This window comes from Branchiostoma lanceolatum, chromosome 1, assembly GCF_035083965.1.
Source record: "Branchiostoma lanceolatum isolate klBraLanc5 chromosome 1, klBraLanc5.hap2, whole genome shotgun sequence".
NCBI classification, from domain to species: domain Eukaryota; kingdom Metazoa; phylum Chordata; class Leptocardii; order Amphioxiformes; family Branchiostomatidae; genus Branchiostoma; species Branchiostoma lanceolatum.
Window position 1 is genome coordinate 35,863,546 of NC_089722.1, and position 26,542 is coordinate 35,890,087.

At 41.1% G+C, this 26,542-nt stretch overlaps 1 protein-coding gene across 5 annotated transcripts in view; it reads left to right on the forward strand.

Moving 5' to 3' along the window:
- Positions 1-26,542, forward strand: part of LOC136421239 (furin-like protease kpc-1) — a 217,503-nt gene that overhangs the window by 104,872 nt on the left and 86,089 nt on the right. For all 5 annotated transcript variants that reach the window (XM_066408448.1, XM_066408460.1, XM_066408438.1 and 2 more), the window contains one exon: positions 15,392-15,500. In XM_066408448.1, the coding sequence (XP_066264545.1) occupies positions 15,392-15,500 (109 nt within the window). The remainder of the gene's footprint in view (positions 1-15,391; positions 15,501-26,542) is intronic.

Sequence of the window (26,542 nt, forward strand, 5' to 3'; positions counted from 1 at the left end):
AGTTGACTTAAAAGGTGGGCTAAAAATCGGCAAACGCTGTGCAAATGAGCCCATACCTGCCGATGTAAAGGCGCAATACCGCCAATATGTTTTAAACTGTTTTGAGTAACAAAAGAAGGCGGTCTCCATTGACAGTCACGTTCAACTTGATAGGAATCGTATGGGAGGTCACGGGGCGTGTAGGAAACATTAAGAGACGCACACCTCCCAAAGGTGGCATTACGCTTTGGCAGACAGCATGCTGTACTCAATAAAGATTCAAGTCTCTACCTGTACACTGTCTTTAATTACTGTGAATGCATTCAAGTTTGCATGGATTTGATTTCGCGTTAAGGATGACATGGGGTGTTGTCGGTGGTTTGAGGTTCGCGGCAGCGCTATTGTCACATACTGCTGCGATTATAAAAGACCGTCGTCTATACGTACGTCTAGTCAGAAACCACACAGTGACTCGACTCGGCAAGGGCTACATACGTGTAGACGGACATAGCAGTCGCTTTTGGCGGTGCGGTGCTGACGTGATCATCTGTCACATTATTTTATGGCAGAGCTGAATCCGCGTCGTAGAAACTTCCTGCTGCCAGTTACCGGAATGAGGTAAACGCAGGTTCGGCCGTACTATAAGGAGAATGATCTGTCACTGATCGAAGTCATCTAACCATATCTACTCACTGGATACTAGTACATTGTACAATTTCAGTACCATGGTGGCAACAGTCAAATCTGTCCAGACATGAGAGGGAGCACTGCTCTGGGCTCACCCGTAATCAGTAACCAAGTTTTAGTTTCAATTCCTAGTTTCATGGCGGTACATGATTTACGTAAATCGACAACTGTACTCTACGTAATATAACACAGAAACTGTTATCCCATGACAATGTTTCAGAAGGCCTCCCCTGTAATGTTACGTGTGCTGTAAATTAATGCGGTAGATCGCATGGAAATATGAAAGAATGCAAAATCAAAGCAGGTTCGTAGTTATTTCTTTATTTTCGGCAAATTGTCATGTTTTCTTTGTGCTAGTGTTTCTGACTTACAATATACACCCCCCCCACGCCTGGTGGTGCGGTCCAGCTGGGCATTTCGCATAATTGCACCAGCCGGATAATTGCACCCAAAATGCTGACAAATGGGTGGTGCAGTTAAGCGGATTCTACTGTACATCATCACTCAAGCTATCTACTTACCAAAATTCATGACCATCCATCTTTCTTGAGTTATTCCCTTTCAAAATCTAAAGCAACACCTGCTCCTGCAGTTCCAATAAAGCCGCTAGGGGACCAAAACCTATACCACTTACTCTCTGTCAAAGAACTATCTACCACTCAAAAATCAGGACCCTTATAAGCATGTCCAGAACACAAGATATCAAAACAGGAAGTTCCGCTGCAGTACCGTAACAAGCAGCTAGGGGACCCAAAATCTAATCATTTCCAGGTCTCATCAAGACCTACCCACCTACCAAATATCAAGACAATCCACCCAAGCCTTCTCAAGTTATGCTGGTCGTTACAAACAAACAAACAAACGCTACCCTACGCATAACCTCGGCGAAGGTAAATATGTAATACAAACGTGGATTGCGACTCTACTTAAGAAGGAGTTCCCAGGATAGTTCCGTTAGGTTGATTGCCCAATGTCCAGCAATGTACTTTTGGAAATATTAAATGTAGCACTGTGACCATACAGCACCCATCAAAACCTTCCAAAACATCTACAGAAGTTATTGATAAGAATGTCCTCAACCGCTAATCGGCACTGCGCATTGTTTGAAACTGGACGCCATCTTGAAAAATATGAAGGCAGATCGAGAACTTTAAGCGTCGTTGATCAGCGCTCCCAGATAGGACACCACACTTTTGTAAGTTTCCCAAGGTAGGAAACCTTCCAAAACATCTACAGAAGTTATTGATAAGAATGTCCTCGACCGCTAATCGGCACTGCGCATTGTTTGAAACTGGACGCCATCTTGAAAAATATGAAGGCAGATCGAGAACTTTAAGCGTTGTTGATCAGCGCTCCCAGATCTAGATAGTACACCAAACTTTTGTAAGTTTCCCAAGGTAGGATTTTATAAAACCTGCGAACCAACATCTTTATATTGTGGAATATTAATTGACGTCCGGTCGCTGGGAATCAACTTGCCAGGGTAACGTTCTGAGTCTTCTGACAAATTCTAGAAGCAACAGATGACGAGCATTTGACTCGATATTGTTTACGTAATTTTGAAATGTTGTTCATGATAAAATAATTCAAATTCAAAATAATGCAAATTTGAATGTGTAGGATAAATAGTCTCTGGCATGCCGCTCAGATCCCACAAGTTTGCAAAGCGTTATATCAAATCGGGTACAAATAAATTTTGTGATTTCACACAAATACAGGATCGTACAGTGGTATCATTTATGAACAAAGGATGGATTAGCCTCTAAGCATATTTTCAAACTTGTGACATGGGTTCCAATCCATTCAGTTCTTGTGTGCTGGTGCCTAAGACTGAGTAGCCTGAGCAAACGAGAGAGAGATCGCTGGTGAGATCCATTGTAAAGTACAACGAGAAGGACACTTCCAAATTGGAGCCCAGTGATTTTCTTGCCATCTTGCATATTTTTCATGAGTTGATAGACTGGGGAGGGCCTAGGAAATTTTTTTTGGCTGGGAGGGAGGGCCTAGGAAAAACATTTTGACCTGGGGGAAGGGCCTTGGAAAATCTTTTTAACCCAACCCCCTGAAGACCGGCCCTTCCCCACCCTGTAAATTTCGTACAGTCCCTTAGTTTAGATACACCAATCAGCCGGCAGGGTAAAACACAAGTTGTTTATTGTTCTTCAACGTAGAACAGATTAATCAAATTCTCTGTGGTGATCTGTGGATTTTGTTACTCTACTCTACTCTACAATCAGAGCTTTCCGTTACTTGTTACAGCAGGCAGCATGGCACTGTGGTGGCTGTTCTGGAAGGGTTGATTTTAAAGTAAGGGTATTATTATATATCTCCCTATAAACGTATGTTGATAGCAGTTACGATTTGAAGTGAAAAATGTAAGTATTGTGGTATATAGATGTTATGTTATTACTGTAAAATGTCATACTTGACATTGTTTTTAGGCAGTTCCAAGGAACTTCCCCCTACACACAGAATAGACTCTCCCGCCTGTGTTGGAGTGTTGCGATCAAAGTCGCATTTTCTCTGGTGTTTTCCTCCTGAATTCTAATGATTTGGTCGGTAATATAGCTCCTTATGGTGTAACACTAAGCAAGAAGCATTTTACATTCAACTGGTGTATTTTGATGTTTTTTTCTGTTTGCTAAAGAAATGGAAGGATAATGATAATTGGTTATATCGGTTACATCAGTGAACATCGGAATTGTAGTACTAGATTAAAGAATCAAAATGTGACATGAAAAGTTGAAAACTTAATAATCATAACTGTTATTCTTTGTGGTAAGTAACGTTAAGCCTGATCTTTACTCTTGACTTTTTTGCAAGAATTTTCTTTTTTTTTTCGCCGTCACTCCAATTTTTTCTGATAAAATCTGAGAAGCAACTAATTAGATTGGTGTGGCCTTAGGCAAAAATTTGTTTTTAGAACTGCAGACAATTGGTAGATATCAAGACGTGTGCACGTAAGTGTGTTATTTGGATTGATAAGATCTTCAACTGATGTAAATTGTTCCGATTAAAATATATTGTCAGTCATTTAAAAGTTTTTTCTCAGTTTTGGAAGTTTACAATTTGATTCATTTTGTAAATCAAATCTGCCATGTTTCTGAAAACTCAAGTAACAGTTAGAGTGGTACAATTTAAACATTACTGCTGGACAAAATACGATAAAAAACGGACATTTCGGGCGTCCATCCGACTGCCCTTTTTCAACGAGAAGAATGAAGTTTACCTACGGATGCCTCAAGAATGTTCCTAAGTTCTAAATAAACGCTTTATTCGTTACCTTTTGTTTATTTAGAACTTAGAAACAATCTTGACGCATCCGTAGGTAAACTTCATTCTTCTCGTTGAAAAAGGGCAGTCGGATGGACGCCCGAAACGTCCGTTTTTTATCGTATTTTGTCCAGCAGTAATGTTTAAATTGTACCACTCTATTTGCTTACCTGGATGTTTAACATTCATAAACGTATCAAGTAACAGTTGTTACTTGAGTTGGAATAACATTATATTATATTATATTATATTATATTATACTATATTGAAACTGCACTCTCTTCTTTTTTATCTCATTATTAAGAAATCCAGAAAGCTATTATTAAACTCTTAACTAGTAGTGGCAAGGTATTGGACACTTCAGATTTAACCTGTAACAAAATAACTGTCACTTTCATGTTATTATCTTTGAAATAACCTACTTTTCTTTCTGTTTTACAAACTTTCTCCTTAGGATATTACTGGTGGTGAGTGCTCTACTTTCTCTATTATCCCTTATTTGTGGCGACGCCTCAGTGGCGAGCCAAATGGTATAGTATTGTGTGCAGTTTGCAAATATTCTAGGAATTGCACAGAAATTTGTCCACAGGCATTTATATATTTGAGGCAATAAGAATGTTTGGAATGTTAGTCAGCAGTACAAAGGATAGATATCCACGCAGCCCCCCCTGGGGACATTCGCCCTAGATAACCTAGACAGGCAGCTACATGTGTCTACCAGATGTGTCAGGCTTATGTATACATGGCCCATTTAAGACCTCACATCTTCAGTAATATTGTTCTTTTTTAAAACAATGTGTGGCTGTTACAATGTTTTATAGATGTCCTAAATGCTGGTCCTTACAACTGTAAGATTTAATGTCTTTCTTCTGGGAACAGTCATAACTGCATCAACTTTGTACTGATAAAGATTGTGCACACGCTGCTTCAATTACCTATACATTCAAGCAATAGTTAAAGGGCATTAACCCCATTCATGACTTCGGGAACATGTCCAAGCCATATACCACACATGGACAGAAAATACTTGAAATCAAGGAAGGACAGAATTTGGAACAATGTCAAAATAGAAATCATATTCAGATCGATCAATGAAAAATTTCACTGCCGCAAGGACATTTAGCAAGCCAATTAGAAAGATTCACAAAACACTAAATAATATTTACTACTAGTACTAGATAATTATTCTGCCACCATCCTGCTGACATAATCCTGTGCAATTCCAAGAAGTGTCGGGGACACATTTTTACAAAACAACATTTCTGTGGATTAAGATTCCCAGGCTGGCATTTTATTAGGACTCGAGGAATTACTTTTAAGACTGGTGTTCCTAGTATTCCAGTGGGACTCGAATTCCATCCTGGCATTCCATATAGGAAGTCCTTAGCTAACATCCCTGAGGACAGTCGGCTGTGGTTGGCTGGTGTTCGGCACGGTTGGCTGGTGTTATATCTGCCACGTGCCGATCTGGTAATTCGGTAGACTAGACTAAAAACTTCTGCTGGCTTAAAACAGAACCTTACAATCTTACGTTTCGGCTACCACGGGTGGCCACATATGGTTAATTAGTTGAAATGTAAGATTGTAAGGTTCTGTTTCCAGCAAGCAGAAGTTTTTCGTCTCTCTCTCTCTCTCTATCCAATTTAACGTCTTTTGTTCCCCATCATCTGGGGGTTAGACGTGCTTGCACATGGATCGGGAAGCCCCAGAACTCCTCAGCAAGTGCAAGTCCTTTTTTGTAGCAAGAGTTTTCACGGCTGGATGCCCTTCCTAACGCCAACCCAAAACCCTACTGCTGGGCTTAGGACATGGGAAATGTGTGTTAAGTGCCTTTCCCAAGGGCACAGTGTCTGGGTACTCCACTGGGGATTGAACCTGGGTCTTATTGGTTCATAGCCGGATGCTCTGCCACTGTGCTGCACAGACGCCGCAAAAGTTTTTCGTCTAGTCTACCAATTCAACCTTACAACCTTACGTTTTGGCTAATTAACAATTATTCACCACGGGTGGCCCCGTATGGTTAATTACCCGAAAAGTAAGGTTGTAAGGTTCTGTTTTAAGCCAGCAGAAGTTTTTCGTCTAGTCTACCGGTTCAACCTTGCAACCTTACGTTTTGGCTAATTAACAATTTACCAAGGGTGGCCACATATGGTCAATTAGCCGAAATGTAAGGTACCGTTGTTAGGTTGATGAAAGTTAGACATCCAGGTAGTAAGATACGCCAAAAATAATTACTCAAGCAACTGGATAAAACTTTATCCAGTTGCTTGAGTATTTATTTTTGGCGTAAGGTTGTTAGGTTCTGTTTTAAGCCAGCAAAAGTTTTTAGTCTAGTCTACCGAGTCATTAACATTCAATTACCAGATCGGCGCGTGGCAGATATGGTATCCGTACATGTATGTGCCGGGAATGATCACCCGTGGTAAAGTGTTAATAAGAAGCTAATTAGCCGAAACGTAAGGTTGTTAGGTTCTGTTTTAAGCCATCAGACGTTTTGCGTCTGGCCTACCAAGCCATTAACATTCAATCACCAGATTTATTTGAATAATTTACAAAAATCCATCTTTCTACTAAAATCAATCAAGCCACTTTTAATTCAGAACGTGGATCGCTTCATTTTCCACTGCATTAAAAAAATAAGTCAAATCCAACGATAGTAAACGTGTCTAGCCTACGGAGTCACTAACATTCAAAATCAGGTAGGCGTGTGTCTGTGTTAAACGACCCGGATTGTAAGGAATACACATGTAGGTAAGTAAAATTTCCTCCTGCCTTCTGTGTTCTAAACATACCTACCTCACAAAACCGGTCATAATGCAAAACCCTGTGAATACCCTTGAGATCTTTCTAACAGTTGAGATATTCCCAACTAAGTGTTAGTTGAGATACAGTCAAACCTGCCCAAGGCGACCACCCGGGGGACCAAGCAAAAACGGTCGCGATGGACAGGTGGTCACCATGAAGAGGATTCCAATCATAACATGTTTCCAGGTCGAGGTGTTCAAATACAGTGTACTACATACTGATGATGGATGGAAAATTATGTGATTTTAGACAGCATGACCCCCACCAGGTTCAATTCTCATTGAAAGAAAGATCCAACAGAAATCACATTTTCTGTTATCCTTGTTACCGTTACGTCGTGAACAAATGTTCGTCATAATTTTGACTAAAAACAATGTCTGCCTCGATGATCTCGCAGCGCCCTCCTGCATTCACACGTTATGTTCAAGTCAAGTCAAGTCAAGTCAAAGCCTTTATTTTACTTCGAATGCTTGTTCGGCCATAATATGGCCGCTTTTCGACAAGGTCGAAGTGAAACGGAGGGGCAGGAGTCACGGTACAAAAATAAACTTAACGTAAACTTGACGTAACCGATATCAATACAATCATGGAAAATACATCAAAATAAATAGTTGAATAAATAATTAGATAAATAAATACATGAATACATCATAGTACATAATTAAGTCATTAATCCGTTATCCAGTCGATATTTGCACTCAAGGGCTAATTATGTATGATCCAATAGGTATTTGAAGACATGGATGGACGAAGCCGCCCTAATGTGTGGTTGTGTTTTATTCCATGCAACTGAGCCAGAGTAGGCCAGACTTCTCCTATATGCCTCTAGGTTAGGTTTTGGGGTGATGAGGTAGTCTGTTGTGGTCGACCTGGTGTGCCGTGCTACTTCATCCCTTCGGAGGCTGAACATTCTCCTCACGTATGGTGGTAGTGCGTTCTTAAGAGTCTTATACACCAGCAGAGCCTTTTGTTGTTGGTGTATGTCCTTTACAGTCTTCCAACCGAGGAGTAGTAGGACATCTGCTGAGGGTGTTCTATATGGGGCTTTCAAAATCAACTTTCCAGCCCGGTGTTGCATTCTTTGTAACTTATCATACTGTACCGAAATCGCACCATCCCAAACTGTACAGGCATAGGTTAAATGTGGTAAGAAAATAGTATTATATAAAGTAACAAGAGCAGACTGTGCAACGAATGGTTGGACCTGGCGCATAACTGCAAGTGCACGTTTAAGTTTGGATAGGACATGGCCAATATGGTAGTCCCATTTCAGTTCGCTGTCCACAAAGACTCCAAGGTACTTGTAAGCTTACGTTAAAGTAAGAGTACACACATACACATAAAATCTAGGTTTTAAGATCTAAGACAAATCCCTAGAAAACACCTGCTGACCCCAGCCTTCTTTTGGGCGCCGACCGCTGGATTAAACCGGCAAAAAGTTTTCGATCTGACAACTGAAGGATGAAAACGGAAAGTTGTGATACAGCCGCCAAGCTCGCGACGGCATCGAAAGGTAACGGTGGAGCAGAACGCACAGCGTTGGCAATTACAAGCAAGCAGCGCCCATTAAAGGTTTGTGAGAGTCATGGAAATATAATATAAGAATATCAATTTTCATCAATAATGAGAGCATTCTAAATGTTCATACACAGAAGCGTCGTGTTTTAGAAAAGTCTGAAACAAAGATGGCGTCGCGGACCAAGGAACAACTTGTCTCAGCCACGCAACGTTTTGCCCTCCACCGCGGAGTCATTTTCGGGCGGAATTTTAGTAAGACAGAGACAAATTTTTGTTGAAAATACAAGAAATGGATAGTAATTTCTGTGAAATCTGACTTTTTGACGCCATGCACTACGTGTTCGTTTTGAACGTTTAAACCGAACCGAGCTTGCAGTAAACTATAAGATTACGATGGGCACAACAACATCGATATTTAAGTATTCACAATCCTTTGTATTTATAATGTTTATAGTGGAAACGTTTTATTAAAACACTTCATGGAGGAATCAATGCTATGATATATTTTTGTCCGTCAAGGTCTAAAAACATTTCCGCGAAATCCGACAGCAAAAGTCGATGTCACCACACGATGGAAAAACGTGGTCGCCATGGCCAGGGATTGTGCTCTGTGCGGTCCCAATTCGTGGCGGTCGCGGTCGCGTTGGACGGGTGGTCGCCTTGGGCAGGCAGCTTAATGCCTGTGCCTATGGGGAAAATTTTTGGGACCGAGAAAAAGCGGTCGCCATGGCCAGGTGGTCACGTTGAAGAGGTGGTCACCTAGGCAGGTTTGACTGTATTCCCAATCCTTGTTCCTTTAAACATTTTGACCTGAAGGTAATTCTCTAGGGAGAGATAATACGAACCCCTGGTGTAGGTTATATTTAGTCAATCAACACCTAATGCCTAATGTCATGTCACTGTAGGTGGTTTACAATCAAAATAAGTGAATTATCTAATTTGCTGCCTCAAGGTTTTGTTAAGTTTTTTGGTAGGTTTTGAAATGGCCCTTGTTCTACTGTGTCCAATATCTTGCCACTATTGTAATTTACCTGATTGTATAGAGTTATGCTCAACTGCAGTTACTGTATCAGATTCTTATTCTACAGCTGCAACGATTGGTTCAGTATGATTTTAAGTGCGGTGTTTGCGTTACGTTACACAAGCATTGTTGTTTGCTTGTTGCCTTGACTCATCTCAGCACAATGTTGTCTTGGCACCCAAAAATCCTCCTATGAAAGTGAAATGTGTCTTTAGCTTTTTCCATCAGAAAATAGATATTTATGAACAGTTGTAGCGGTTACATGCGGTTGCATGTGTGTCATGCAAATCAAGGCTGCCTAGCTTTTCTTGCTTCCTTGCCATATAAACTATAAGGCAAAGGCTGAACATCAAATGTTGAAGGTCTTGCCATATAAGGTCTTCATGGTGTGCGACACAGTGTTGTAAAGTACCATTGATGCATTGAACGAAGGTAAGACCCATCGCGACAAAATGCAAAAAAAATTATCAATATTAGGTTGATATGCTGTCATTGGCAATCTTCCTGCCGGTCATCAATCTTTTCCTTTATTACCTGTACACTGAATTCTGAATTCAAAGAATCATGTGGCTATATGCTTTAAGAAATAAAACACATCTGTCCTTTGTATTGCTAATGATCTGTCACTTACTGTACATGTATGTAGGTCAAGATCAATGCAACGGATTGTCAACACACTTGATCGCAACCTCCGAACCATCCACTTGTCCCTGAAGCCCCAAAAATGTAAGACCCTCAGCATATGCATAGGACACGCAAAAGATTCTCTTTCTCATTTGGAACCACCCGATGAATAACATAATCACACTCCCTTCAAGTTCTTCGGCGGTCATATTCCTGCTAGACAAGTGGTTTGTTCAGTCCTGTCTCTGACATTCTGAAAAAATTGATTATCGGGTCTATCACACAACGCGGAATCATCATGAACATGGACGCCTCTCCTGTCCGCGGTGAGTACAAGTGCGAGATAAACTGAGTGTATATCCAGGGTGCCATTAGGTACCTCTTGAAAGTTCATGATGTCACGAAAACCCATCTACACTTCCTACTAAGGCCGCACCAACTATATGTTATGGATGACATCCGCATGTGCATTGATTTTCGCCTGTTCTTCCACCCAAAAAAATCACCCCCTCTGAGGGTTGCTGACTCACATTTCCACAAAAGGTCAGCATTGTGCTGGCTTGTTGTAAAACTTGTTATGACTACTACCACAAAATACTAGGCTAACAAAATGCATCAGCATCAAAGTTCACAAGAAAACTGGGGGTGTAATTGTGGATTGGTATGCTATCAACGTTCGCAAGGGGGATGTTAATTACATTTTGCACAGTTGTATGAGAGACTCATGGCGGCCAGCAAATATCACCCAAGCAATTTCAAAGACGTCCTATCCATGAGTGGCTCTCACACGTTTATTTTGCAATGATGAGAGACATGGGAGGACTGAGGCATTTGGAGTCTCACAGTGAGATTTGTGTCAAGCATAGAATGCTTAATTATCACCTTTGCCGTGAAGGTTATGTTTTCGTCAGCGTTTGTGTGTGTGTCTGTGTGTCTGTGTGTCTCACGATAACTCGAGAATGCCTTCATTGATTGTCATGATATTTGGTATGTGGATAGGTCTTCTTGAGACTTCGAAATCTTTAGATTTTGGGCCCCCTAGTGGCTTGCAATGGTACTGCAGTAGAACTTTTGGGTTTAATATGTGTTCTGGACATGCTATGGTCATGATACCAATTTGCATAATTATGGAGGCACACTACAGCATAACTCCATAATGGTAAATGATGGGGATTTCAGTCTTGCAGCATTTGGAAGTTAAGTAGATGTAGACATGATCAGATATAAATAATGCAAATGAGGGCCTCAGCTACATAATTTATGAGGAAATACTACAAAAGCCTTCTTTGCTAAGATAAGACTTTCATACTGTGAACAACTTGTGTTATTTCGGCAGAAAAGATGATCAACTGACATAATTAATGCAAATGAGGTCCTGATTTGCATAATAAGGCCACACCAACTTAATTTTATGGATGACATCCGCGCGCATTGATTTTCGCCTGTTCTCCAAAAATAAAAAAAAATCACCTCCGAAGAAACTTGTAGACTCATATTGCCGCAAAGGGGCAGCATTGAGCCGGCTTGTCGTAATACACTATATACACTCACATTGTCTAACACAACTGGTATGTATGTGACTAGGAGCGATTGAAGTGGGCGCCGCCCCTCATGAGCCCAGTAGTATATTGTTCATGATATGACAATACTTGCTCTGATTGAAGGCGTGATGTTGTATACACAGCCGAACAAATTTTTTTTTTCTTTGAACGGCCAAATGTTACATATGGGTCTTTAAACCAGGCATCATCCATGTTAAAAGCACTTTGATATTAGCCTGGGTGCCATCCTATTTCTACCGGGGCTCCTACACTCGCTTCCCTAAAAAAACATTTTAGGGAAGCGAGTGTAGGAGCCCCGGTAGAAATAGGATGGCACCCAGGCTACTTTAATATGAGCTAATGCCAACAAATAAAGACTTGTTTGTTTGTTACACTGTGTTCTGTGGTTTAATTGGCAATACCAGCTATTTAGTCCTCCGGTTTATCTTTTTTTTTTTTTGCTAGATTTTTCTTTTTTTCGCCCTCGCGCATTAGTTTTGGGGACTCCAGAGGATGTCATCCATAAAATTAAGTTGGTGTGGCCTAAATGGAAAACAATCATAACATACTTCCCGATAAGGCTAACATCAGTCGGGGAAGGTATGGGGCCGTGGAACTCAGTGTTATATCGGGTCCCTGTGAGCCTGGTTTCATATAGGTCAAGTACTTCAATTCATGACTTCGGAAGAGCACGCGACGAAAAGTGAAAGTCTGCGAGAATCCACAGGAGGTGTTCCGCAAAAATTCTCACATGTCTCTGCGAAAAATCTTGCAAGCCTTTGCGGTAAGAAGTTGCTTAATTATGCGGAAAGCTCTTGGCGTCTCGCAGAATTTGTAGAGAGAATTTTTTGGACATGTGTGATTTTGGAACAGTCAATTTTTGCATGGGGAGGGAGATGGGCAAAATATGTTGTATTTGCTCTCGCAAATGTTACCTTTCTAGTCAATATTTCGATTTGCCCAGGTGTTCTTTTGGGACAGTCTATTTTTTGCATGGGGAGGAGTATGGGAGTATGTGGCATAACTCTAGAGAAACTGAATGGAACATGATGAAATTTAGTAGGTTGTTGGGGGTTGGGGAAACAAAGGTCAAGTTTGAAGATGGGTCTTCTGGGGGGTTTCTACGGTACTACAGTGGCCATTTTTTTAGCTAAATTTTGGAGGAGGATAACTCAAGCTGTGGATCTTAATTGTTTTGGGCAGGTAGAAACGTTGAGTGATGATTAACATACTGAGATGTATTCTGTGCAAATCAGGTCCTTCTTTGCATGATCAATGAGGAAAAGTTGAAATTCCCTTTCAATGTGCTATTTTTTTATCACGACCTATATACAAGGACACCTATATACGAAGACACCATATATAGACAGAGTGCCAGCACACTGGGGTTTTTGGGTCAACATGTGGGCAGTGCTTTTCACAATTGCACTTCAAGACATATGAAATGAGAACTGTGACATAGGGAGGAAAACTGATTGATATATCGATTATGTATAAAATAAGGACGTAATTTGCTTAATTGATGAGAAAATTGATGAGAAGTTGTAAATGACGGTAATTTGATACTTGCATTTGTAAGTTAAATGAAGGTGAACATCATCACACATTAAATATGCAATCCATAACACACCTTTCAAACACATCTTTCATACAAGTTAACACCACTCGGCGAAGGTATGGGATCGCCGAACTCTAGTTGGTCATGTTAATCTTCAAAGGGCTTCATCTCAGTTGTCCCTGGGCCAAATGAGCTGAAATTTGGTATACAAGTAGAGTTAGCACATACCCCCAGACATATTTTACAGGATATCGAAATGAGATCATAGTCAACATGCGACCATGGTAGGTAGCGTGGATCTTGGAATTATGGAACATGCATCGAAAATTACATGCGATCCATGGACCTTGGAAGGTGGTACATTACATCCATGTTTTTATACATGGCCATATTACATCTACATGTATACCACAAAACTGAACAACAAGTAAATGGTTTTGTCAAGAAAATGACAAAAAATGTTACCATGCATAGAGGTTTAAACATTTTATATCTTTAAAATAGGCTGTCAGAATGCCTTGAACAACTAGCTCAATCGGTAAGGTCATGGAACATGCGCTCACGGCTCAGTGTTACTTATGGGCTCGAAGGCCCTTGGTCCGACTCCGTCAGGGAAAAGTTTTTTTTTCTCTTTCTTTTTTCTTTTTAAACATCCGTTTGATATATACCAAACCATGCCTCGAATTTTTTTATTGTTCGTTGTAACGGAAAACACCATTCAACTGATGCTTCTACGTATGGTTGATTGGTTGGTTGGTTGGTAAATGTGCAACCATAATTTGGACCTGTGCCATGTCATTTATACCTCATGTATGTCATTTCTGCCTTCATTTTCCAATGGTGTACGATACGTTATAATAAGAATTAAGGGCTAAGGTGATTGAGATTAAGGGTTATGATGACAGATTAAGGGAAAGGGCAATGGATTAGGGTCTGTGGTGATGGATTAATGGATATGCTGACGGATCAAGGGCAAGGGTGAGGGATTAAGAGCTATGTTGACAGATTAAGGGTTATGTTGACGGATTAAGGGCTAGGGTGACGGATTAAGGGTTATGATGACAGACTAAGGGAAGGGGCAACGGATTACAAATGTAGGGTCTGTGGTGATGGATTAAGGGATATGCTGAAGGATCAAGGGCAAGGGTGACGGATTTAGAGCTATGTTGATAGATTAAGGGTTATGTAGGCGGATTAAGGGCTAGGGTGACGGATTAAGGACTAGGGTGATGGATTAAGGGTTATGGTGATGGATTAAGGGTAAGGATAACGCATTAAGTGAAAGGGTGTCGAATTAGGGTCTCTGGTGATGGATTAAGAGTTATGCTGTCGGATTAAAGTTTATAACCACGGATTTAGGGCAAAGGTGACGGATTAAGGGCTAAAGGGACAGATTAAGGGCTATGGTGACATATCATGGGCAATGCTGAGGGATTAAATGCTTTCGTGACGGATTAAGGGCAAGGGTGACGGATTAAGGGTTATCCTGTGGGATTAAAGTTTATGTTAACGGATTAAGGACTAGGGTGACGGATTAAGAATATCACATCCCGTTATAATATACTCCTCAACTAACCATCTGTAGATAATCATGTTCATTGAGCGAAAATGGCAGCTTTTTGCAGAAGCACTTGTTTCATTTCTTTCTGGTTGAAATATACAATCCAATTAGGACCACTTATCTGCCATGTGCAGGGCTGGACAACTTCACTGCCCCCTGGCTCCCGTCCTTGTGTTTTTTTAAAACCTACTCAATTGCTCATTACTTCAGTACGATACAATATTGTGTCGTACTGAAGTTATGTGCAATTGAGAAGGTTCACAATCTACCCCTTCATTAAGAAAGCTTTTTTCTGGCAGTGTTTTTCGTCACAAATGCATCGCTCTATATTCCTCCTTGTATCTATATATATATGATATACACAAAAGATCGTTTTTTTTAAATAGAAATGGTTTCTGAATGGTCCATTATGCATTGGAGTTCCTGTGAAAATCCGTTCTTGCATAGGGCCGGACACAAGCTTTGGACAGGAATGACTTTGCAATAGTTCACTTTTGGGCAGAATCTTTTGCAAAGGGTTGATTTTGAAACAGTCAATTTTTGGGAGGGAGATGGGCAAAATATGCTGTTTTTGCTCTTGCAGATGTTGCCTTTCTAATTTCTGTGTTGTACTTACAAAAACAAATGTCATGCATGACACAAGATAAATGAAGCAATAGTAAGCATTCTCTGGAAGAGTTTGTCCAGTCACTTGATTCATTTTGTATTATGACTATACTATTCTACCTCAATGTCTAACCTTCATCGACATTCAAAAGCAAATTGTATGCTCATCATCTATTTTCTGTTTTATCTGAATCATTAGCAATTGTTTGTTATTTCAGCATAACGATGGCCAAACTAAGGGACCAAAAGGCCTCGACATCAATGTGATCCCAGCCTGGGTAAATGGTTTTACAGGAAAGGGTATTGTGGCAACCATTGTTGATGATGGTAAGTTGTATACACTCTACATTCATTTTCCCTTCTGAGAAGATTAAGACTTTTTAAATCCAGCCATTGACTAAACTATTATAGATAGTTGATGCTTAAGATACCATCCATGATGTCATAGTCCTAACGGGGGTGCCAATTATTAAGTATTCATATGAATATAGTGGAATTCATTCAAGTTTTTCAGAATACATGTAATACAAATAAGAAGCATATCTATGGGAATTCAAACGATCCTTATCATGTATAAACATGTATAATTCCGTAAATTCGCCTGTTTCTTAGTGATCATAAGAATTCCATAAATTACGTTTCTTAGTAGTGCAGCAGCTAATATTGCAACAATTTGGAAGCAGTATGCCGGTGAAAAATTACACACAGCAAACTTCTTTATTGATTAATGTGTATTGTTTATTCAAGTTTAATATCACCCTCGCACACAAGTCAATACCAACAGAAGGCAATATACATATACATACAATAAATATATATAAGGCATGGAGTCTTTGACTTCAGTAATCTCGGCACTTTTTTTATGTGATCCACTCACCTAATGATAAGCAGGCCTGGTGCTTGCTCCATGAGATTACATATTATTATAACTAACAATGAACATTGCAAGTACATGTACATGTACATGTACATATAACACAAGTTGACGGACAAACAATAATGAACAGTATAACATATGTCTACTCTAGTCTTAACTACTGCCACTAAGTTCTAACTTATTGAGTTTGACTTCTTTTTCCGAGACAGTGGAAGACGAATGATCCAACTTTTTCTGTGATATGTGGGTTTTGTGATGTTAAGAGGAGAGTAGTTTTCTTTTCGTCTGAAAATGTGGAGAAATTAGGATGAAATATGGTGATGGGAGGTAACCTTACACGTTAGGACACCTCCATTATCATTATGCATAACATGCTTTTTCATGCCCTAAACTCACAGCACTCCATCGCTTAGTAATACATTGCAGTTGCCACTGAGAGTGGTCAGGTTTTGATGAGTAACTTGTGAACACATTAATTTAAGAACAAACTTGGATAAGGAATGCATTCATACTGTTCATGAGCCCTTATGGTCCGCGGCAAATGCAGTGAGATGTTTTTGTGAATGTACCTTTTGATTTTGGTACAGGTTGGCCCTTTTGATACTGCCTTGCCACAATAGATCTACTTGGAAATTACCCAGTCCCCACCCTGTATTGCTCCTTTGTCAAAACCTGCCTGGAAAAGGCAACTGTCTTCTTCACGCTGATTGTCTGCCCGAATTTATAGCAGGTGTTGTTGAAAGCATCACACATGCCTTGTAGCTCTGCTTCACTGTGTGAGCACAACGCGGCGCCATCGGCAAACATGAGTTCGCGTAACAGGACTGTGATGGTTTTCGTCTTTGCCCTAAGGCGAGCAATGTTGAAAAGACCTCCATCACTCCTGGTGCTGACAGCGATGCCGTTGGGGAGCTGGTGACCCTCTTTAAAAACAAAGGGTCCAGACTCCAGACAGGTCTGCGACAACTACAGAGCCATTGCCCTGCCTGCTCAGTTTGGTTGGCAAGCTCTTTGCTCGGGTATTCCTGAAGAGATTGCAGGTCCTTGCTGAAAGAATTAACCCTGAATCTCAGTGCGGATTTCAAAAGGATCGTTCGACCATCGATATGATCTTTACTTTCCGCCTTCTCCAGGAAAAGTGCATCGAGCAAAACAAACCGTTGCTGGCTGTGTTTGTGGACATATGCAAAGAGTTCGACTCTGTTAGCCGTGAAGGCTTGTACCTGGTCCTAAGCAAGATAGGATGTCCTCCCAAACTCTTAGCGATCATCAAGGCTTTCCACGACGGGATGTCAGCCTGCGTAGACTTTGAAGGTGATGTATCTCAACCCTTCGCAGTGAACTGCGGGGTTAAACAGGGATGCGTGCTGGCGCCGACTTTGTTCGGCATCCTGTTGTCCACCCTCCTATGGATTGCCTACCCGCTCCCCAATGAGATTACATATTATTATAACTAACAATGAACATTTTGTGATTACATTTATTTGAATGAGTCGTTCATTGGGCGTATGTTCCTGCAACATGACCTCAGGTAACCCGAATCACGTATTCCTTGGCTAACGGCAAATGGAACCTTAGATAGAACATGAAACGGAGATAGGAATTGATTTCTAGCGCAACAATCCTATGGCCTAATTTTGCGTGTTGACAAAATGTAGTAATCCGAAACACTTTGCGGTTACGCTATAACCCTGAAGTACTAATGCCTCTTTTTCCGAGAGGTCGGCAGGCTTCATCGTCTTGATTATAGATCACGTAATAATCTAAGGCCCAGTTCTTTGAAACTGCACATCATAGTCTACTTCTGTAGTACACTACAGCAGTAGTACACCTAGCCGAACACCTCTGCTGTTCCTGATTGCCATGAAACGGTAGTGATCTAGTGTGACTTATTGTCACCTTTGAAAAATCATGGGCAGAAATTTCAGCACGGTTTTTATTTTTGAAACGGTAGGGGTTTTATCTGATGCGAGATATGAAGGAAAAGGGCCTGACAGCTCGGTTTTACGGTGGAAGCTGGAGAATGACCGCAGATGACCCGAAATGGAACATTCGTTTAATTCGACTTACGTCAGATTGAACAATAACCCGATAACCTACAGTATGGGGAGTGAAATATAATGAAGGCATAGATTTTGAACCTTCTCAATTGCACATAACGTCTGTAGGACACAACATTAACAACGCAAGGACAGGAGTCAGGGGGCAGTAAAGTTGTGTGTACCTGGCAGATTAGTGCTGTTAATTGAATTGACAATTTAAACCAATCAGGTCGATTTTGATAAATCGATGGGACTATTTTAAAAGGCGCTCTCTCATCGGCTGACCAAATTAGTCCCCCTGTCCATAGGAATAAAGATGCGACCATATACGGCAGCACCATATATGGTCATATGAGGAAAATAACCAATCATCTCCCCAAAATACCCCCTAAAATCGTATGTCGAAAGTGCGAATGGGGTTCTTTGAATATTTGTTCAATGTACCCCCATAGCAAATTTCAGGTCGTTTGGATGTAATTCCAGAGCACAGGAGGCCCAAATGTACGTTTTTGGTCTGAAAATGGCCAAAAATCCTCAATAAAATCATTTTCAAGGTATTTATAAAAAAATGAAGGAAAATTGTCTTAGGGGTCTTTGCCTTCTTTACCTCCATGGCAAATTTCAGGTCGTTTGGCCCAAAAATGACTGAGTTGAATCGATTTAACTGAAATGACAGCAGAAGGAGGAGGAGGAGAAGGAGGAGGAGAAACCTGACAAAAACAATATACAGACGAAGCCACTTAATTGCAACCCGGATAAACGCACATTCCATTTAATTGCACCAAATACGAAAATCCCAAACCGGTTCCTATTTACTGCATTGTTAGTTACTCCGCATATCTGCACCGCGCATTGTCACCAATGCCGGATAACTGCACCAAATTTTTTTTTAAATCCTCGACAAGTTGACTAAAAAGGTGCGCTAAAAATCGGCAAACGCTGTGCAAATGAGCCAATACCTGCCAGTGTTCACCCGTAATTAGTAACCAAGTTTTAGTTTCAATCCCTAGTTTCATGGCGGTACATGATTTACGTAAATCGACAACTGTACTCTACGTAATGTAACACAGAAACTGTTATCCCATGACAATGTTTCAGAAGGCCTCCCCTTTAACGTTTCTTGTGTTGTAAATTAATGCGGTAGATCGCATGGAAAAATGAAATAATGCAAAATCAAAACAGATTCGTACTCATTTCTTTATTTTCAGCAAAGGGTCATGTTTTCTTTGTGCTAGACTAAGTGTTTCTGATACAATAACTGAAGCCTGCTGGAACAAACAAAGCGACCCTGTGCCAATTTTGTATGCATCTGATTTCCGTGCATGGAATCCGTGTTGCCATGACACTGCCATCTGTACCACTCTCTAGGAACTGTTACTCGTATAGCCTAGCCCACAATATACCCCCCTCTGGGCCAATTTATACCCCTGCCTATACCCGGTTATAGTCCAGAGTCCAGACTATACCCGGGTATACTTTTCAATTGCATTTTGAGGTCAGCAGTTATCCAACACGACACTTTTCAAACATGAAGTTTCCAGATACCTACAAGGACATAATAAATGATAATCAGCTTTGTTACCTTTGTCAAGGTTATTTTTTTATGATTGTCTGTGTGTCTGTTAGTGAACACGATAAGTCGAGAACGCCTGGATGGTTTGTTGTGTATTTGGTGCGTCGGTGTGTATGTGGGAAATCTCAACTGAAGATGATTAGATTTTGGGCGAAGTACTTTGCATAATTAACGAGAAAAGTGTAAAAATGTGTTATATTGTATGCTCCAGTATGTGTTCTGGCTAGGACGTGCATGGCGGTGTTGTTTCGAGGGGTCATGGATAAGTGGTAGGGGTGGTAGGGGTGGTAGTTGTCATATGGGAGGCAGGAAACCCTAGTTGCTGTGACAAATTGGCTTGTCAGTCAGAATGTGGTGGAGGGAGACCAAAGTTGGATATACACGGCCTTATATGAGGAAGAACAGTCATTAGTCGTGTGTCACAGCATGGAGATAGGACGGTGTTCAGGGTAGGTGAGTTAACCATGTTATATCTGGGTAGGAAGAGGCGATTAATTAGTATACCTCATATTGTATGGTTGTGTGGAAATGTGCACTAAGACTATGGATATGTATTGCTGAAGAAGTACGAAAGACCAATGGTACATTCGGTGTGTGAGTAGCGAACAGGCAGCGCGAGCGTTGCGACACTGGCAGGCAGCGCGAGCGTCGCGACAACAGGCAGCGCGACAACAAGCCGTGAGACAGAGTTCACACGATTGATTATGCAGTTCGGAAAACAGTTTAATAAATCAACCGTAAACATAATCACATGATCTTTTACACGTCATTGGCCGTGTATATCCAACTTTGGTCTCCCTCCACCATTATGCCAAAGCCTGTTCTCATGAGCAATAAAGAACGTCATAAGTATGATCCTTAGCCATCTCTTTAATTTTTGCACAGCAAAACATAATGGCCATGCGTTTACCACGTGAACGCCAGGTGCCGCGCATGTGGGGGAAATTTACGATAAACATTGTTTTTTTTCCTTCGCGTTAAGCAAGTGGCCAGACAGACATAGTGAGGAAGGGTTTCGACTGGTTTTTGACGTGTTTTAGGCCTTTTTGTCGGGCTTTCTAGTACATGTGTCATGCAGACTTTTATTTACCTGTATTTGTATTTGGTGGGATGGTATTACTTTCCAAGCAGAGGTTGGTAGAGAAGATTGTTATCAAAAGCCCTGTTTTCTGTCAGCACTCTCTCAAGATATGGAGGTCACAATTTTCTCTACAAACGTCTGCTTGGAGACTGGTAGGATGGAATATTCTCCAAGCAGCTCGTTGTCGCGCTGCCTGCTGTCGCGATGCTCTCGCTGCCTGCCAGTGTCGCGATGCTCGCGCTGCCTCTGTTGTCGCGATGCTCTCGCTGCCTGCCAGTGTCGCGATGCTCGCGCTGCCTCTGTTGTCGCGACGCTCGCGCTGCCGCTGTTGTCGCGATGCTCGTGCTGCCTGCCAGTGTCGCGATGCTCGCGCTGCCTGTTGTCGCGATGCCTGCATCGCGATGCTCGCGCTGCCTGTTCGCTACTCACACACCGATTGTACCATTGGTCTTTCGTAAAGAAGTATTTGATGAAGGGTGGGTGTAATATGGATCATAGGATGTAGTCTGATAGTTATTACCTTCACCAAGAAGGTTATATTTTACCAAACGTGTCTGTGTGTCTGTTAGTGAACATGATAAGTCGAGAATTCTTGGATGGATTGTCTTGGTATTTGGTATGTTGGTAGGTCTTGATAAAACCTGAAAATGCTTAGATTTTGGGCCCCCTAGCAGCTTGTTACGGTACTACAGCGGAACTTCCTGTTTTGATATCTCGTGTTCTGGACATGCTATGGAACTGATTTTTGAGTGGTAGAAAGTTCTTTGGACAGAGAGTAAGTTGTATAGGTTTGGGCCCCCTAGCAGCTTTTTTGGAACTGCAGGAGCAGGTTTTGCTTCAGGCTTTGAAAGAGAATAACTCAAGATGGGCTTGATGGATGGTCATGATTTTTGGTAAGTAGATAACTTGAGTGATGATGTACATGATTAGATACTTATTATGTAAATCAGTCTAATTTGCATAGTTAATGAGGAAAGTTTTTACATCCGCCAAATTCCATGATAGGACTCTCAAACATGTGACATCTGTAACTGAGGAAGAGAGACATATCAATAGATATCAACTATGCAAACTATTTGCATAATTAATGAGAAAATACTATAACTCAAGATGGGCTTGATGGATGGTCATGATTTTTGGTATGTAGATAGCTTATGTGATGCTTTGTATGATTGGATGATAATTATGCAAATCAGACTCTAATTTGCATAATCAATGAGGCAATTTTAAAAACCCGCTGTGTTCCATGATATGACTATTCGAATATGTGACATTTGTAACCGAGGAAGAGAGGAATGTTGATAGATAGTAACCGAGGAAGAGAGGAATGCAGGCCTAATTTGCATAATTCATGAGAAACTACTATAATTCCATACTAGTAAATGACAGCAATTTCATTTGTGGCATTTAGAAGTTGTGTGAATGTGAACACCATCGAATCAAATCATGCTAATAAGGGCCTCATTTGCATAATTGATGATAAATGTTAGCATAAGCTTCTTTGTTAAGCTCATACTTTGGACAACTTATGTTATTTGGGTGAAGACGATCAACTGGTATGAGTTATGATTGATGAGAAACACTCATAAAGGTTAAAATCATTTGGCGAAGGTATGAGGTCGTAGAACTCTTGTTCTTAATATCATGACGTTACCCTAACATTGCCTTTGAATTCCGCAAACAAGCTTCAGTGTAGTCTGCAAGCTCTCTCTCACTCCACAGTGCCCGAAGGATACACACTTTACTACCAATATGGTTAGACTACATGTACATTGTTCAAACTAGAGTTCCACGACCTCATACTTTCGCCGACTGATTTTGGCTATTTCGAGTGACATATCAAAAATGCTTCTCATTTAGCACGGTGTGAAGACTAGCCGACTGCTGCCACCCCTGTGTCAGCAGGGAACCTTGCCACAGTATAATCAAATAATGGATACTAGTTATTATGCAAATAAGGTCTTCATTTGCATGAATTATATCAAGACAAGTTAGTGATCCTTTTCTCTACCCAAATATATAGTGTGAAATGAGGAAAATCTATATTGCAGTGTTGTCCATTATAGGACTCATGCATGTTGTGGCAACTAACACCTGTTACATTGTGTAGTTCCCAAACTAGGGCAAAAAGTCCCCAGTGGCCCGACAGCTAGTGGACAAACAACAAAGGGCTATACAACCAAACCTTTATACAGTAGAAGCCACTTAATTGCAGCTTGGACAAGAGTCCGAAGACCCAAAATCTCCATGAAATTTGTTTTTATATGAGATGTGTTTATTTTCCCTAGTTATTTGTTGTTGCCGCTGGTTGTTTTGTTTTCTGTGCCAGAGGGTATCCACGTAATAGAACCTAGAAAGGCAACATTTTCGGGAAAATGCAGGATATTCCCCTCCCGTTACCTACACCTCAAATATGACGCCCTTAGCATTTACTGTAGTGTAAGGGAATCCTGAAGTTTCTGCATAAATTATGCAAACAAGGTCTGTATTAGCATGGTCAGGTGTGTTCAGCTTTCCTAAAGGTACCTACATCTGAAATATATCATCAGTAGCTTTTAAAGTAAGGGTTATGCATATATTATGCAAAAACTCCTCATTAGCATAATTTATGGCCAGGTTTTCTGACCTTTCATAAAGGTACCTACATGTCAAATATGAAATCCGTAGCCTTTACAGTAAGGGAAATACAAGGTTATACTTAATTATACAAATGAGGTCCGCATCAGCATATTTTATGGACAGGTGTATTCACCTTCCCTAAAAGTACCTACATCTCAAATATGACATCCGTAGCTTTAACGGTAAGGAAAATACACATTTATGAATAAATTATGCAAATGATATTCATTAGCATAATTTATGGCCATGTGTGTTCACCTTTCCTAAAATTACCTACATCTGAAATATGACATCCGTAGCCTTTACAGCAAGGGATATGCCTAAATTATGCAAATGATGCCCTCATTAGCATAATTTATGGCCAGGCTTTTTTACCTTTCCTAATGGTACCAACATCTCAAATATGATATCTGCAGCTATTATGGTAAGGGAAATACAAGTTTCTGCATACATTATGCAAATGAGGTCCTCATTAGCATAATTTATGTCCAGGTGTATTCACCTTTCCTAGTGGTACCTACATCTCACATATGACAGCCACAGCTTTTACGGTTAGGGAAATACACGATTATGCATAAATTATGTGAATTAGGTCCTCATCAGCATAAATTATTGTCAGGTGTATTGACCTGTTCTAAAGGTACCTACAGTTTAAATATAACATCCGTACTATGAAACAAAAGGTACATATAACTTTCTGCAACACCATTAGTAGAGTTACCACCCTTACATCTACTTGGTTTTGGGCAGCGGAACCACCAGCTGTTGGGAATTGGGGAATACTCGCCCTAGATAAGAGACCAATGGATTCAACAGGTGTGACCTCAAAGCCCATACCCACAATGGAGAAGTAGATATTCCTCATTACTTATGCAAATTCAGTCCAAATTTGCATAATTACCACTTCAGTTTGTACATCTCTGCCCAACCCACTTGCGTATCAAATAACATGAAAATCTGTCGCTCCTTTCTTCAGTTATTCTCCTTTGAAAATATTTACAAACACGCCATTGCAGTTCCAGTGACACATACCAGGGGCCCCAAAATCGACCTTGACCTTTCTCCTCCCAGCATCTACCCACATACCAAATATCATTTCAATCCATCCACACGTTCTTCAGTTATGCTGATTTTAAGCGTCCAGTGACACATACATACAAACTTACTTACTTGATACTTGGTCAGGTCTCGTCACTAGGTGAATCGCCTGCGTCAGGATGAGTAGTACGTCCTCTGCGTCTCGCTGCAATTCTTCTCCAGTTCGCTCTGTCCAGGGCCATCCCCTCTATGTCTGTGAGTGTTAGGTTGGTGTTCCCAACAGCCCGTCTGATGTCATCAAGTACGCTGTCAAGCCAGGTTCTCCTCGGTCTGCCTCTTGACCTTTTTCCGTGGTTCGGGTTCCAATCTAGAAGAAATCTAGGGAGGCGTTCTTTCGGCATTCTGATCATGTGTCCAAGCCACCTGATTCTGTTGGCAGCCACAACTGCTTCGACGCTCGTTGTCCCTGTCTGTTCAAGCACACTCTGGTTAGTTACTCGATGGAACCACCTGACGCGGAGAATCCTCCTGAGACACCGCTGGTGGAATGCCTCCAGTCTATGGCTTTGTGCCTTGGTTGTGACCCATACTTCACTCCCGTACGTTAAGATTGTAAAGATTGCAGCTTCGTATATTTTGATCTTGGTGGACAAATGAATGTGGCTGTTGTTCCAAATCTTTCCAAGTTGGGAAAACGCACCAGAAGCTTTCTGGATACGCTGTGAGAGTTCAACATCCATTGTTCCATCGCTGCTAAACACAGTCCCCAGGTAAGTAAAGGTGCTGACCTGCTCGACTTCACATCCCTCGACAGTAATACTGAGCGTTTCTTCCTCAGTATACGGTCGCTGAGTGATGTGTTTACCTATGGCCATAGACTGAGTCTTCTTGGCATTGGCCTTGAGTCCACCAAGAGAGCTGTAATTGCAGAGCAAGTCCGTTGTTTCCTGTAAGCCTGGCTTTGTGTTATCGAGGAGAGCCATGTCATCGGCATAGTCTGTGTCCATAACTGATACTGCCGGTTTACCAGGAGTCTCCTGTAGCAACACTGTACCTGTGCTGAGTTGTTTGTTCTGCTCGGTAAGGTAAGCTGCCAGGTTGATACAGACATTAAACACTGGAGGACCCTGTATGTCACCCTGACCAGTTCCAGATTCGACATTAAACCAGTTGGACTGTTCCCCATTTACTCTAACCGCACTCACAGTATTGTAGAAAAAGGCTTGCAGAACTCGGATGTACTTCGCAGGAAGACCGTAAAAAGAGAATGCTTTCCAGATAAACTCTCGTTTGATACTGTCAAATGCAGCTTTAAAGTCAATAAAGTTTATATACAAAGGGATGTTATACTCGATGGTTTTGTGGATGATCGTTTGCAGCGAGTAAATCTGGTCAATGCACGATCTGTTCTTCCGGAAACCACACTGATTTTCCCGCAGTAGACTTTCTAATCCCTTGTTGATGCGCCCCAGGACTATGATCTGAAAGAGCTTCGACGCTGTTGATCTGAGGGTTATTCCTCTGTTGTTGCTGCAGTATGTTGAATCTCCCTTCTTGGGCAACACAATGATTATGCCTTTGGACCAGTCCTCGGGAATAACCTCACCGTCCCAGACCTTGGCAAAGAGAATTTCCAGGGCCTTAGTCAATCCTGGTGCACCATATTTCAACTGTTCGTTGGTTATTTCGTCTATTCCGGGAGATTTGTGGTTTTTCAGTTTCTTAAGTGCGTACATACAAACACGGTGACACAAACATACACACACGCGCACACACACACAAACACAATAACTTCGCGTGATTTGCACTTCAGTGTGTACATCTCCGTCCAACCTACCAGCGTACCAAATAACATGAAAATCTGTTGTTCCTCTCTTCAGTTAAACCCCTTTAGAACATTTTTACAAATAGGCCATTGCAGTTCCAGGGACACAAACCAGGGGGCCCAAAATCAACCTTGACCATTCTCCTCCCAGCGCATACCCACATACCAAATATCATTACAATCCATCTACACGGTCTACAGTTATGCTGACTTTAAGCATCCGACGACACACATGCAAACGATTTACCTCCTAACTTATGCAAATTCGGTCTCATTTGCATAGTTTGCACTTAAAGGCAACCTAAGCAATATTA